Source organism: Teleopsis dalmanni, chromosome X, assembly GCF_002237135.1.
Source record: "Teleopsis dalmanni isolate 2A chromosome X, ASM223713v2, whole genome shotgun sequence".
Classification (NCBI taxonomy): Eukaryota; Metazoa; Arthropoda; class Insecta; order Diptera; family Diopsidae; genus Teleopsis; species Teleopsis dalmanni.
In genome coordinates this window covers 21,350,757-21,367,532 of record NC_051848.1, presented here as the reverse complement: position 1 = coordinate 21,367,532, position 16,776 = coordinate 21,350,757, and the positions used below count along the sequence as shown (strand labels likewise).

Below are 16,776 nucleotides of genomic sequence, written 5' to 3'. Positions count from 1 at the left end.
GTTATGGAATCGAAGTTTGGAGAACAGCTGGTACATCGAATGTACAAAAAATTACAACGTCTACAACCAAAAATTCTCCGAAACATTGTCAAAGCAGAATGGTACACGTCTTAATCAAAAAAACGCAGAATCATTCATACAAACCGATTGTACTCCCACTTAAGCCACGAAATATAAAGTCTATCAGCCCCCGATTTGTCAACCCAAAAGTGGCTCAAGCATCTCTTCCCATCGGAGCTAACCAACAGATAAATGTGATGAATGTATTTTTCTTCGTACTAATTTAGAATTATAAATTTTTTTCCCACTTTTCGTTAAATAATATTATATTATTAATAAAAAAAAGAACAATAATACAATAATTATAATAATACAAATTTAAGAATAACTTGATAAAGTATAAGTCATAGATTTAAAGTTATTTTATATATTATGGTAATAATTATATTACAATAGTTTTTTTAAAAATTTACGAAGAATCAGGTTTTGTTCTGAATATAATTTTAATTTAATAATAATTAAAATATTAAATAAATAAGAAAAATATTTCAATAGAAGGTAAACGAAAGATTTTTTGTCAAATTTGTATTAACATTTAACTTTGGGAAGTCGAAGAAATGAAAAAAATAGTTTAAGTGAGAAGATTGGGAAGTTACATTATTTTAATTATATAATTAATATTTCAAATAAAACTCTCGTATGAATTCAATATCAGTTTCTTTTCTTTATCTCTTTGCACTGAACTTACTCTCTTCTCTCTCCATTTTGTTATAAAGTTTATAACCAAGAACGTCTATCTACTACCCACATTAGATAAACATATAGGGCAAACTCTATATCAGCTGTTAGCAACATTGCATCGGAACCGTTTTTCGTAGGTAAGCTGTTGTTTTTATTATTTTCAACTTTATTTAATCTATGCCAGAAAAGTATAGGATAAGACTTTGAGTTGATATAGGTAGAAATTAATATTTATGTTGCAGTGTCAAAATAGATATATAAACTCTCTTCTCTCTCGATTTTGTTATAACAAACTCTATATCAGCTGTTAGCAACATTGCATCGGAACCGTTTTTCGTAGCTCAGCTGTTGTTTTTATTATTTTCAACTTTATTTAATCTATGCCAGAAAAGTATAGGATAAGACTTTGAGTTGATATAGGTAGAAATTAATATTTATGTTGCAGTGTCAAAATAGTTGTTGTTTTTATTATTTTCAACTTTATTTAATCTATGCCAGAAAAGTATAGGATAAGACTTTAGGTTGATAAAGAAATTAATATTTATGTTGAAGTGTCAAAATAGATAGATTTCAATATATTTTTATAACACTTAATATTATATCGTCTTTTTGTGCTATGCTAAAGTTCAATTGCTCAGTTTTTCATATGGTTAGAATGTATCAGCTGATTTCTATAGTAGCTTTACTTTTCATTGTATCCTTAAAACTAGTATTCTTTGATTTTATTTTGAATTGACTTGGTAATAATGTGCATTGTCATATATACAATATCTGTCAAATTGAAATATATATTTAATGAACGTAGTTTTAAGTAAGTTTTTTCGGAAAGATGTAAAAGTTGCAGAACAAATAGTAAATTTCAAATAGTAAAATAAACATAACTAAAAGCCTGGACAAAACTTTTATTTTATGTAAGTGATGCTGTAGTTATTTATTAAATATATTTCTAAAACTCCTTAAAACTTTAAAGCATTCCAAGTGGAAGAGTTTCCTCATAATTGTGTGATTTATATAATTAAAATATATGCAAATATATAGTGATATATGTACTTATAACACAGTGGGCCAGAGTCAGCCTAAGGGTATAGCAATATCTCGGAATTGAATTCTATATCCAGCATTTATATGTATATTTGTGTATCTAATCACATTTAATTAAGCTTGTATATGCATTTGATTTATTCTGTTTGATGTGCTCTCTTTGATTATAATAAATAATGGCGAATTGTTCTAGGAACGTGAATTATGTAGTGCATAGGTACATGCAACTGCAGCTTGCATTAATGCGTTGATGCCTTGTACTCTGTGGATTTTGCATTATTCGAATATCCAAGCTAAAATGTGTCATTAACAAAAGCAGATACTTGCGTGCAACAACAAACCTAAGTAAAAACTAAAAATAATTTTCAAACTTTAAAGCGCATAATTAGAAGCACACAAACGGAATAAAACTGCATTCTAAACATGAGCACATAATTGACATGAATATTGCAGTTGGCATTAATAAAGTTGGCAAATAAAGCGCTTCAAATAACCACATCCGTTGAGCAAAAACTGCTGAAATCAAACCAGCCATATAGGCGAAGCGAAGCCTGGAGTTCTGAAAATATCAGAATATCAGAAAACTGGAGTTTTTCCCACTGTCAATTTTTTGGATTTACTATTAATTACTGTATGCAGCCTTCACTCTTTGCGGTGCAGAGGACTTTAACATATATAATGAATTTAATTTAATATCATTTGCCTGCGAACCAATTTCATTTTGGTCGAGGGAATTCGTAGAAAAGGGAATTCATTATTTAGTTAATTTCTAATTTAATTTTATGTGCAACTGCCATTTAAAGTAATTACATTTTTTTGTAATAAAATTGCAATTACGCCTTCAATTAGCAGCGAATTTGTTGCAATGCAGTTGACATGCAGTCTTCGCTTTTCAAGGCAATATTTTGATGTGCTTCTAGTTTCCGAAACGTAATCTGTCAAGAAATAGTATTTATGGCATTGCCTGTCATATCATTTCTGTCAACGTTGATGTTGCAGTAATTTGTGGCGCTTTTTCCTGGCATTTCCTTTCCATGGCAGTATTATCATTAATGCTCTGCGCTCTCAATATGTCAATCTAAGTGGAAAAGTGACTATGAGAAAAGACAAATACAATATGAATGTTTAATCATTGTTTGCTCAGTTTGGACACAATGTAGAGTACTACTGCGTGCGAATATCTAAATGGCAGGACATAGTAGTCCTTTTAAATTCAAAGTTTAATTTTGCATGAAAAAGTTTCAAAAATGTCTGCTCTTTTTTTTTTTTTTTGATACTTTTGTACTTTTTTTTTCTAGAAGTCGAATACTGACTACACCACTCAAACTCTATACATATACGGGTATATAACAATGTTATAATAAAGTTTATCAAACATGCTTCAAACAGAATGTCATATAGCGTGGAACGTGAATAGGCAGCTATGTTTCTAAGACGGAAAAAGTTTAGTGAAATTTTAAACTTCAACATATAAATCTCAAAAATTATATATTATATGCCAAAGTAAGCAATTTTATCAATTTTAATATGCAGTATTTGATATCTTCCAATCATTCCATTGTAAGCTTTAAGCCTACCTTAATGTAAAATTAATTAGAAATTTAATAATTATTTTATTATCTGAATCCATATTGGTACTTAGCTATCAGTTCTGGTGATCGTTTTGTTGGTCTCTCCAGATTTGTATAAATATACAGAATATGTTTTAAACTTCAGGAATCGATTTCTTAATCTATGAACGAAAAGAATCTCAATGACGAGCATCTATGATGTCAAAGAAGACTTTAACACAAAAAAATAAGAAAAAGAAAACATGTGGTCCAATAACTCTGAATAATCCATTCATCCAAAAATCCATTCATGCAAAAAATCAATTTTCAATATATTAAATATTCTAAATTAATTTAAAACTTATGATGATTGATGTATGATTTGTTTGGAATATCATCTTTCATTTGGCATTAACATTAAAATAATATAAATCTTCCCACTTTCCCCACTCAAACTATTTTTTTCATTTTTTTGACTTTCCAAAGTTAAATTTTAATTCAAATTAGATTTTATTGGAATATTATCGATCATTAAATATTAAATATTAAATTATAATTTCAGTTATCAATTATCCTTAATTGTACATTTTGAATTCTAATTTCTGGTATTTAGACCTCCAGTCACTGGTTGAGCTCGATAGACTGTAACTGCAACACTAAAGGTCTGTCACCCTCATGAACATTTCTGTGCCTGCAAGCCCATGACTTCAGTATATAACTGGCATATCATTCAGAGACTTACTAATCATCTTCTGGTGTCAGCACCATCACAGGTACCTCCTCTAACTCATTCAAATATCTCTCGCTAGGAAGTGTCCAATAATTCATGAAATATTTTCTAAATATTTGAAAAAAAATGTTTGTTGTTGTAGTTCACTACTGTTCGAAAAAACTTCTTTATAATATTTTAAGTTTATTTTAAAATCAAGCGTTATTTAGACGATTATTCTTTGTTAGATCTTTATTTAAGTTATACGCCAACCTCGGTAGTTCATAGACTTCAATAATAGAAAGTATCTAACTTGCTAGTTCTGGATTTTTACATAGAATGTATTTGGTTCCCTCTTATATTTTTTTTGTTTCCTGTTACATTTGCAATTTTGGTTGAAAAGGATATATAATTTTGTGACATATTTGCTTATTAGTCGCTGCTCTATCAACATTATCTCGATTTTAAGGTTTCGATTAATTGTATGGCTTGTTCGTTTGCTTATATTCTCCGGTTCTCTCCACATTTGAGTAACAATTCATGTGCTGAATTATTTTCTAGAGATCAACTCTTGTTATTTTGTATTATCTTTAAAAATAGTGAGAAAAAATAGTTCGTTCTGGATTAATATTTGATATGTGAATTCCAAATTATAAAACATAATTTTGTTCTGCTTAACTAATTTTGCATTCGTTGATTTGATTCTGATACAGAGCAAGACTGGTTGTTGGCTTGTGGAAAATCAAGCAACCAATATCTTTTGTAGTAAAAATTTTTGTCTTGGAAGTGAGCTAGAATTTTAACACTATTGTCTTAGAAGACTGTGATTTGAAATTAATAATTTGAAAGAACTAATCACCTCAGATTTCATATTATGATGGAATCTTATACTTATGTGCATATAAAATATGACAGAGAATACGATCTATTGAGAATAAGATCTATTAAGAAATCAAGTAATAAGTCTCTTGGCATATCGGAGATCAAACTATTAGCTTTTTTTTGGCAAAGATATTGTCTTGGAACAGAGCAAATATATTAACAGTACTGTGGAAGTTTATTCATTTATTGTAGTAACAAAAAACAATTAATTATATTATAAATTAAGATATGTTTATCTGTAGGAGTTAACGCACAGCAACCGTTTAACCGCGCACATATATAAAACCCATTCTGTTATATAAAGCACTGGTTTTTCACCGATGTTTAATAGCCTTTGAATATTTCAAAAAAATTAATCCTGATACTTTATTTTTTCTTGCATGCTACAATCTTTACTAATAATAGTATTATATCCACTATTTTAATGGTCTTAATATATGTGTTCATCCTAAACGGAGTTGAATTTGAAATTCTCATATGTTTTTTAGGCTTTTAAGACTTTATAATGTTATTTCAATCGATTTTTTTTTAAACTTAGCTTAGTTATAGTAACATTATAGTTATATATAATAATAGTAATATTATTATAATTTATTATAGCTATACTAAATTATACTAAATATATAACAATCGGGATACTCCATTGTTAAGATGAAAACACTTCCATCTATTTGAATCATACCAACCATTGTATAGATCTATATAGATTTATACCAGAGAGTGACCATATAAAAATGCGATTCCTATTGTAAAGCTGTTTTCATCTGTTTTTTAATTATTGGGTATAAACATTATTTAAGTATCGATTGAGCCAAATTTTACTTATGCTTTTATTACATTCATAAATGCGAAAAAAAAACTTAGGTGACAATCTCCGTATCCAGAGCAATCCACTTGCAGTTGAAAACAGGACAAAACCAGTGCTTTTAGGAAATTAGTTATCTTTTGTCATAGAAAAATGCATTTAACATACAAATATATGTACGATATAAGCATAATCATTGTATCTATGTTAATGCGTTCATATGTAACTATAGCTAAATGGTTTTCTTTTTATGTAATTTTAAAGCTCGCTTGTATGTTATTGCCATGGCCACTTCCGCTAAAACAAATAATGTCACTGGTGCAGCAATTGTCACCATTACAACTTCATTTTCAGAGTTTCGCTTATCCTGTCCACATCAGTACAAGGTCCAAAGTACTATTTTGAAACACTACATCATAGAATAATCTTCTTAGTTCTTATCTTCATTTGCGTTGCTAACAACAAATATTGTGTTAAGGTACTTACTGTTCTGAATAAGAAATTAGTTGAATATAGATTACAACCACTTTTCAAGCACAACAACCTGAGTGCGAAAAAACTGATCTACAGAAAGCTGATCTACAGTCAGATAATTAGACCACCACTACTTTATGGGTGTGTCGCGTATAGCAAAGCTGCCGACTCTACCATCCAGACGCTACTAGTTGCTCAAAGTCAGGCTCTACGAAAACTCTTTAAAGAGCCATGGTAAGTTCGCATGAATGGCATGCTAAGAGACCTTAGAATAGATCCGATCAAAAAATACGTAAGGGACTGAGCCCTGAAGCTATATGCGAAAACCGACAAGCTGCTATACTTAGCACTATCTGATCTCAGATTAATTACTAACCGGACGGGGCGAAGCTTATGAGGAACACACAAATAAGTCAGTGAGATGGATGGGACTTCCAAGAGTAGAAGTGCCCAGATGCACTAACTCGGAAAAGGTTCAACATTAGGTTATGTGTAGCGAATATGTCATACAAAGCACTTTGAAACTCAATCAATCACATCACAATCAATATCACATCAAACGTCTTTTGATTGGGATTCCTAGGAGGAGTTTTTGATGGTTAATATTAATAAAGCTTTTTACTATTAATTTACTTGTTAATTTAACCATAAGCTCATATTGTGGGTATGAAGCTTTTAGATGCTCTGCGGCGCACAATCGCCTAGTCCATATATATATATATATATAATATTCTATTTAATGCAGTCACATGACCGCCTGAAGCACAACAGAAGCGACCCACACTTAGTGTAGTTCTCATACTTTCATCCTGGAATAGTTGTAATTGCAGATACTAATGTTATTGTTTATTGTTGCCAATGGTGCTGTTATTGTAAGGATAGTAATTATAATTGACATAAATCTGGCGCGTGTTCAGCATAAAAAAGTGTGAATGCGTTGTGCAATGTTCCGGTAAGTGAAACTTTTCTAACAACTTTGCTACGGGTACGACGACCATCACTTCCGGGTCCGATTGTACTGGTGTGATGTACTGTTGTTGTGCGGTGTGGCGAATGGAAGTACGGGTAGCATGGAATGATATTAATGTGATGTTATGTTGCAAATGACAGTTCTTTGTTTTCATATATTTTATTATATATGATAAGATTTTTTTTAAAATTATCTTTCTTCCCCTTCGGTAAGAGAGAACTTTGTTCCACTGTTTTTTATTTATTTTGTTCATGTAACAATTTTTTTTGTTTGTTAACTGTTCAACTTCATTTGTCTAACATTTATGGTAAGGAAACGTGCCAGTAAAATTATTTCTCCAAATGACAAGTTAATTTGTGTTTGATAACAATTTGTGGTAAAAAGTTAAAGGGGTTCCAAAACTATTTACAACGGCAGATATGTAATTATTTTTATATTATAATTGATTTTGCTTGTTGTGCATTATGGAAACAGAATTAATTTTGCTTAATTTTTTGTGGAAAAAGTTTTTCTGAATAGTTGCATTGAGATTATTTAATAAATTCATTCAAAATCCAATTAAATCCATGAAGTGTGAAAGTGTAACAAACACAAATATAAATACATTTCTGTTTTTATAAATTTGCTTTAGAAAGTTTGTTCATTAAATATATCTAATCAATTTAAACTGAATCTACATTAATTTAAGTTAAAATTCTAATAAAACTATATATGACTTATTCTATATAACACTTTCATTATATTATTCTACTAAACATCTTACTTAATTTTACGCTTATTTATTAATTACTTGCTTACTCACTCACTTACTTACTTACTTTCACTTACTTACTTACTTATTTACTCACTTACTTACTTACTTACTTACTTACTTACTTACTTACTTACTTTCACTTACTTACTTACTTACTTACTTACTTACTTTCACTTACTTACTTACTTACTTTCACTTACTTATTTACTTACTTACTTGCTTACTTACTTACCTACTTACTTACTTACTTACTTACTTAGTTATTTAGTTACTTATTTATTTACTTATTTACTTACTTACTTACTTACTTATTTACTTATTTACTTACTTACTTACTTACTTACTTACTTACTTATTTACTTACTTACTTACTTACTCACTTTCTTACTTACTTACTTACTTACTTACTTACTTACTTACTTACTTACTTATTTACTTACTTACTTATTTACTGACTTACTTACTTACTTACTTACTCAGTTATTTACTTACTTACGAGCAGCCTCCGCCAGCCAGTCTGAGGAGTGATTTGCCAGTAGGTAGTACCGAGTATCCTCAAATCATTCATCACATGGTTCTTCCATCGAAGATGCGGACGTCCTCTACCGCGTTTTCCGTCTGCGGGTGCCGAATCAAACGCTTAATAATAGAAAATTAAATATTTGCTTTCATATGTGTGGTCTTAAGACATTGCTTAGTATGAGTAATGAAACTATCCCAATATCTATCCTAATATATTAACTTTCATCAAACTTAATTTGGTGAACACACATGAAGTCTGTAGTTCCATCACTACTACACTTTAATAATCATAATTGTTGATGTATCCAAACCTCCAGTCACTAATTGAATCAGCAAACTGGGGCTCCAACACTGGAGCGCCGTCATCATTACGTTGCGACTTATATTCGAAAATCAATGTCTCATGCAAGCACAGCGATCCTACTTATCAACCTTATGGGTGTGACCGCTGCTCCACGCATAAGGACAGTACTTTGTATGTTTTTTTTTAAAGGTTTGTGATTTTTGAGATAACACAAAACTAATTGAAATAGCTATATTAAAAAAATGATTAAAGCATGAGTATGATTTCGTGGAGTTGCCTCGAAAAAAACGCAGTCCGTAAATCCGCTAGTTTGCTAGTGGTCCAATCTCCAAGTGGATATGTGTCTATCGCAGTACTGAAAGCATTTATGATCCTATAATGGCAATTATATTTTGTATGTTAGTTTTCAAGTGGTCTTATGCCCAAGGATAAGAATACTTTCTTAAAGCATACTTTTTGTCTTTTTAATCTTAATGATAAAAATATAGTATACAAAGTATTTGTTTTGATTTTTTACTTTTTAGAATTTAAAATAGTTTTGTTCCTAATCAACACTTTAATTAAAATGCTATACTATATTTTCCTAACATATCTTATATTCAACGGACGGGATCGCCTTTTAGATGACTGGGATGGTGTTGAAATAATTTCCTTTCATCATGATTTGAAAAAAAAAGGAAAAGTCAAAAATAAAACGGATCTATATTTCAAATCTATATAAAAAAAATGGAACCATAAATGGCACTAATTAATTTATTTTTTGTTAATTACATTTTATATACTTTTTATAATTTTTATTTAAACTTTTTATTTTTGAAATATGTTGATATTTAAAGGACATCCTTTTCTGGTACCAATTTTCAGGAAATAAAGAATGTTATTAAAATGTTTATTACACAAATTTACTCTTTAAGATATGGAAAAAGAGAAGACGTTCACTTAATCTGTAAGCAAATGGTAAGCCAATGACAGGCAAAGGACAATCTAAAACTACTTAGCAAGCAGTATTTGTTTTTGTTGAACTTTTCAATGACATACTTTACTTGCAATTGTCCGGAGACAAATGTCCCCAAATAGCCTGTGGCGTACTCAAGATATTAACAAATCCATTTTTAAGATAATTCGTTTTATATTTCAGTTAAATTGTCTCTGTTCGAATGGAAGCTGCATGGTCTGAATCCTACTTACCAATAGAATTGATTTGGAAAATATAAAAACAAAAGCAACAACAACAAATCAACAACAAAAACACTTATTGAAAAAGAAAATATAAAACAAAAAAATGCAGTAATGGCAGTTTAAGTTGCCTTAAACCGACAACAATGAAGCATTGGAACAGAGTGTGGATGAACATAGAAGTGGTGGAACAGTAGAAAAACAGTGATGGAGAGCAAGATGGATGATGTGCTTTATTTAAATTTATTATCCTGCAGGCTTTCGAGTATTTTTATAAACCTGTAATGTATACAAATTAACTGATATATTTAAAATGAGCAAGTTAAGCCATCAATATCTACCTTTAATGACCTTCACAACGCAATGTAACGTGACCAGGGTGATGTGATGTGATTATTATACAAACGTTAAACTGGAAAGCAATTACTTCGCACAACAGAAATCACGTGCAACAGTTAGTACCATTCGTATAGCACCAGCAATTCTTGCGGGCACACAACGTATCACTTTCTTTTGCCCACAAATAAAATCTCAAGTCTTTATGACCTTTTAAAGAAGCAATGAAACGACGATAAAGCAATGAAAGCATCGTACGCTATAACTATGGCTGTACGAATGCAGATAACTGATACGGATGAAGATACTGGCACGGATGCAGATACATATCCCCTTTCGCACTTTTACTCCGTAATGGGCTTTTCGCATTTATTTGCTGATAGTCGCAATGGAACGTGGTGCAGTTAGCGTTACTACTGGAAATCGCCACCAGTAAAATGACAAGGTTAACAATTTGCAACCAATAGCGCAACAATTGACAATGCGATTCAAAGTGCTTGAATGGAAGAAACGACGCTAAAAAAGTATAATTTGCCTCATCGTGCCAGACGACATGCTCAAAATGCAGTAAAGTGTTGAAAGCACTTAAATACCATTGAGCTGTTGAGTGACAATCAGTTAGAAAAGAATGATGTCAAGCAATTGTGGGATACAAAACATGCAATTGAAGTATGAATAAAAATGGAAAATTGGATGAATTTAAGATGCTATAATAAATTTTACTAAATTTTGGGAAGATGTAGTTTTTTATACTGAGAGAGACAAACGTTTAAGAAGTAATGCAATAACATTGAACTGTTGCTTTGATCTAATTATGATTAAATCAATAATTCCATAATATGATCGTGCCAAAATAGATTATAAATCAAATCAATGTTGGTATATTGTCCCATCATTGATTCTTACTATAGCCTTCCAGAACACTGTAGTTTTTTTGTGGCAGAAGTGATTGTTTTCAGAAAGGCTATAACCTGTGAAGAAGTAGATGATATACCTGATTGGAATATATGCATACTATCGCATAGTCAAGGTGCTTTAAAGTTCTTGAACTTAGTTTAGTTTATATCTAGGACAGTATTTGACTGCTACACATCTCTAAATGAGATCTGGGTTCTCGGTCATAGGGATATTTTTGGCAACTGTAAAGCAGACGAGGTGCTTCAAAAAATCGCTTGGAACATCTAAACAATATGGACATATCGTTGACATCATGCAAACTGGCACTGAGTTTTTCCTGTGCCGAACTTTTTAATAAAAGATGGGAAGACACAACGATAGGCAAGCAACTGTATGCAATTTGACCACGCTCCAATAAAATAAAATCAAACTCTCTTATCGAGAAATCAGTCTTGCAGTAGATTTACCTACAGGTTATTGTATTTTAGGTCACCAAGCTAGAAAACTAACTCATCCTTTGAATCATACCTGTCGTAGTTGTGGAGAGAATCATGAAAGTGCCTCCCATCTGCTTTGTTTCAGTCCAACACATGCACGGCGCCGCATTATCACTTTTGGGCTTTCTTTTTGGCGGATTTTGGCGAACTGCAAGATCTTTCTCTGAATAGCATTATAAGCTTTGAAAAAGATTCTAAGTGTTTCTAACCCTACCCTTGGGTTTGTTTTTAATTATATGGTAGCACAATGACCATATAAGCCTAATTGGAACCCTTGAGATCGCCGGTTTAACCTAACTACCTACCTACAACATTGATGACTATCATTAAAACATGTCTGACTGCATGTCTTCTAACAATGTTTGCATGTGAGTTAATAAAATTTACCGTTTATATGAGACCTGTCTTAACTTTTAATATAGAACACATCTACCGAAAGTTTCCTTTAATTTAAAATTTGATCTGATCATATAACGCTTGTGAAAAGAGAAAAGTGTTCAAAATTTATGAGAAATACGTTAAAAGGCTCTTAATAAGTCAAACAACTGCCTTTAGAGGAAGTAAATATTACACACAGAACCACTGTTCGCTTGTCTATAATTCTTTCATTTACACCCAATCCTTATCTCCACTCCATAAAGGTGTTAAACAAAAACTGGAGGTTCATCAGTAATTAATTTTCTCAATGCTTCCGTACCGCTTCTTCATTGTGAATGGTTTTGGATGTGGCATTTTTATCAATCAATTTTTAGTGGTTCTGTTTCCTTTATTATTTTATATTAAACCCACCTTTTAAAATATTAATCAATCTAGCACTGATTGTTCAGACAAAAAATAAATATAAAAATTTTGATTTCTTTACAGCCATATTGAAATTGTTTTCTAGACATGTTGCATCTTTATTCAGAATAACTAATAAAAATAAAATTAATGTTGCAGAGAACAAACTATCGCATTTAACCTCATGTCACTTCCGATTCTCTACAAACTGTTTGAACTGCGTACTTACATCCATAAATCCCAACAGCTGATTACTGGCAAACTGCTTGAATTCTGTTTTGACGCTTAAAGAAAAATTAAAAATTTTCTCCTGAAACAGAAAAATTTTAAATTAATTGGAAAATTCAAAATTCAAAATCTTTGGCAAAACTTGCAAGCATAAATTTTGCGTGGAATAATGGAAGATAAAAAAAAAACGGAGGTAAGTAAAATATTAAAAGAATAAAAACAAAAAAAGCCAGTTAGATGAAATATATTATAAATATAGAGTCGCAAAAATAGCAGTAGAAAAGATATCCCCAATGAGTGTGAAGAGGACACGAATCCGAAGGTAACACGTACTACTCCAGAACCGCTCACAGTACCAATCAATTTATCAGTTTTGGAAAATGATTTGTCTATTGCATCGATTGATTCATTTCCTTTGTCGCCTGGCATAGCGTCTATAGCTGAAACAAAGCCACAATTCAGACGTCACTACCCCAATACTTGTGTGTTGGTAAGTATGGAAATATATATTGAAATAATATTGCTTTAGCAATACAACGATCTTTTTTCATTGCTTGTTATTATTGCAGGAGAATTTAACGTTTGGAGAACGGGGCACTTTTCCAGCTTGTAATGGCACATCGATTCTTATTGAGTATTGCAATGATGAATTTGATGCTGAGCAGGAAACCGAACTGATCATGTGGAAATTTATGTTGGATAACGAGACTTTGATTAAGCAATTTGGAATGATAAGGAACAGAGTCGATTCGAAGTATTTTCTGCAAACACATACGCATCTGCTTAGTGAACACGTAGCAAATTACATGGTCGTCTGGTCTATCAATCTAATATTACAAAAATCGATTGACTTGTTAAATAACGTTGCACATCAGCTTATGTGCTTACAATATATTATGGAAGTTAGCAACAGTCTATTAGAAACAGATCCTTTGTTTTGTATTAGTTCCTTCTTCTTGCATATGACCAATTGGGATCTATCCGAAAGGAGGGAGTTTGCTTCGGATATCGATCGTTTTAAACAGCGTCTGACAAAGTTTACAGAAGGTGATATCTGGGGTGCGTTTGCTGATGCTGCCATAGATGAACGCGAACGAAAGGAATTGGCAGATCCAAACTGCTTTGCACCGGTCAATGTCTACAAGGAGCTGCCAATTGTAAATATCTATTTTTTACATATAAATTTATATGTATATATATGTTATTTATTACTAATGTGTATGCATAATTAATGTTACTTTAGGTGTTAAGAAAGCGTATCGAAATGCAAAAACCCCTGCTCATCAGAAAAACCTTTGATGCTTTACCGGAAGAAATATCTAAATATTTTTTCAAATGTTGTGTGGATTGTGATATTTTAAATTCCGAGTGCATTGTGAATATGGATGTAGTTGAACACACATTAATCACTCTTGAGGAAGAAAAACTTAGAGAAACCGCACAAGGTAATGAAGTCAATAATATTAACATTACCACTAACTAAACAGCCTACATAACTTAAATTCATTATAGATGACAACAAAACGAAACATATACTTCATGATTCAGACGCAGAAAACTCAAATGACGATCGCGTATCTCCCGGAACTCCAAGAAGTTTTGAATATAATACATCCGATACAGACGAATCAACACAAAATACAGACTCAGATCCAAATAATAGAGAATTTATTTTTGATATAATAATGCCTCAAGAACGTGTAGACACCAATATCTATAAATTTGTTGAGCAAAAATTTCAAGAAACTATAGCTGGCATTAAAACACGATCTGGTAATAAGAATAATTTGAATGTTAATGCTGCAGAGATAATCAAGGAGTTGGGAACTAGTATGTATCGCAGAATTCCTATATTAAATTTTATCTTCTAATTGTTATTTTATATACAAAGGACAAGAAGTGGTCGATGATGATTATGACTCGGATTTTTCAACAAATAATAATGTTGTTATAACGGACATCAGTGAAGACGAAACTGACGAGGATTTTATTTCAGGTACAGATAGTCAGAGCACTGCAGATGATTCAGTTGACGGTGATGAATCGGAATCACTTACTGAACACACAAGTAATGAGAAATTAATAAAAAATTTTCTAAAAATTGAGCCAGTTCCAAGCGAAGAACTACAAACTGATAGAAAAGTTTTTAATGGTGTAGTTATTCCCAATTCTATTGGTAGTTTACCTTTAAAGTTTGTTGACAAAACTCACAAAAATCTTGCAAATAGTGAGATTGTGAAATCAAATTTACTAAGCAATAAAGAAAATTTGCTTGAACAAAAGATCATTTTTAACGTTGATGAATTTACTGACAGTCAAATTGATGACGTTGTAGATGAACCTGTAGATAATGTCTGTGACACTAATGGAAATTTTTTTTCATTAAATGTAAATGACGTTGAGGATGATGCAAATGTTGAAGATCCGGAAGTTGCCAACAATCAGAAATTCCTTAACAAAATATTGTCTGCATTAGGAAGTGGTACTGAAAATACTTTTCCAACAACGCAGCAATTCCAAATAGATATTGGTCTTAGCAATTTGGGTTGTAAAGTGCCTAATACCGTCGGAAATCAACAAAACATCAGTTTCTCGCATAACGATGACAATGATGATGAAGATATTGATAATTTTCTTGATTCCACATTGAAAGACGAATTTACCAAAGAAGTGAGAGAGGATATTGAGACTGCAAATTCAGGTAAATAATTCATTAACATATTTATTTAGAAAACTTGTTCACAAAAATTTTTTATCGTAGATATTTCCGAAGAAGAGGCTTTTGAAAACAATAACACTTTGGAAGACATTGAAGAGCCAGACTCAAAGTTAACTAAAAAGCTAAATTAATTAAAGAGTGATATTTATTTAAATTAATTAACTAATATAATGGAAATTCACTGGTATTACAAAAAATAGTTACTGCAAAAAAATAGTAAACACGAGAAACGACTACTATAGGAAATAGCTATTGTCGGAATAGTTTATTTAAGAAATTTTTTCCACATATAGTCTTAGCAGGAAACAATTATTTTAAGAAAATGTCTACTCTTTCATTGCCACTGCATCAATACTTAATAGAGAACTTTAGAGACAATAACGAAAATCCGACAGTGAAATACAATAATAATATAAGAAATCATCCGTGTTATTAGGAGGTTACCCTATGAATACTATAAGAGTTACTCTCCGACTACATTCAGGCCTATATACTTTACTCCATACATATAATTATTTTTCTGTTTTAAAAAATCAAAATTATAAATTGATTATATATATTTTGTAAAAAGTTTATGAATCATCTGATACAAAATACACAATAAGTTCTGCAACAACAACCATAATTTTGAATTTTTAATTGCAAGATACTATAAGGGGTATTCACGATGACGGTAATTTTGATTAACTCAGCACAGATTTTTATCGAGGTTCGTCTATAGTCTCTGTTATACTTATTTAATTGTATCATAATATTTTACAATTTTAGTACAACAGGGTAGAACTTATACATATACGTCACTAGTTTATAACAATTACATATAGTAACTTATTTAAGCAAATTTAAATTGATTAATTAAAACGCAGTTTGTCAACATCTGGCATTCATTTTCCTAAGTTTAATAGATTAGGCAGTAGGCAGTGCGGTTGAAATACTATGTATAGGCGTTATAATAATTTATAAAATAAGATATTTTCTAAATTTATTAAATGTGACAGTTTTTAAGCGAAATATTTTATCACTATTAATCAATGACATCACAGCTGTGTGATATTTGCTGCGTGCTGTGATAAATTAAATAGAACGTGTGTGTGATTTTCAGCCTTCAAATGCTTTCACTAATCACTTCGGAATATATTTCACAAACGCTTGTGATATAACTCAAGAGTAATAGAGTAAAATATGAAAGGCTCTTTTCCTTATTTCATAGAAATAGTTCATCTTGTTTTCTTTCAAAAATATTTAATTATATAAATACATATATGTGTATATATATAGCGCAAAATACAGGACATTAATTGAAAATCTTTACATTTTGCATCACTTCGGTAAAGATGTTATTTATCAAGTCAAAAAAAACAATATTAAATCAAAAAAAAAATTAGATATAA

General features: G+C 30.9%; 1 protein-coding gene across 2 annotated transcripts; it reads left to right on the top strand.

The window, feature by feature from the left end:
- The first annotated feature begins 1,536 nt into the window (after positions 1-1,536).
- On the top strand, positions 1,537-16,010 carry LOC119687005. 2 transcript variants are annotated; one of them, XM_038101145.1, is made up of 8 exons: positions 1,537-1,652; positions 12,598-12,859; positions 12,926-13,156; positions 13,236-13,823; positions 13,910-14,111; positions 14,179-14,496; positions 14,558-15,367; positions 15,428-16,010. In XM_038101145.1, the coding sequence occupies exons 2-8, from the start codon at positions 12,836-12,838 to the stop codon at positions 15,514-15,516; spliced, it is 2,262 nt and encodes a 753-aa protein (XP_037957073.1). In that variant the 5' UTR covers positions 1,537-1,652; positions 12,598-12,835; the 3' UTR covers positions 15,517-16,010. The 2 variants fall into 2 exon arrangements, with proteins under 2 accessions (XP_037957073.1, XP_037957072.1); XM_038101144.1 differs by having other exon boundaries at positions 12,523-12,859.
- The last annotated feature ends 766 nt before the right edge of the window (positions 16,011-16,776 follow it).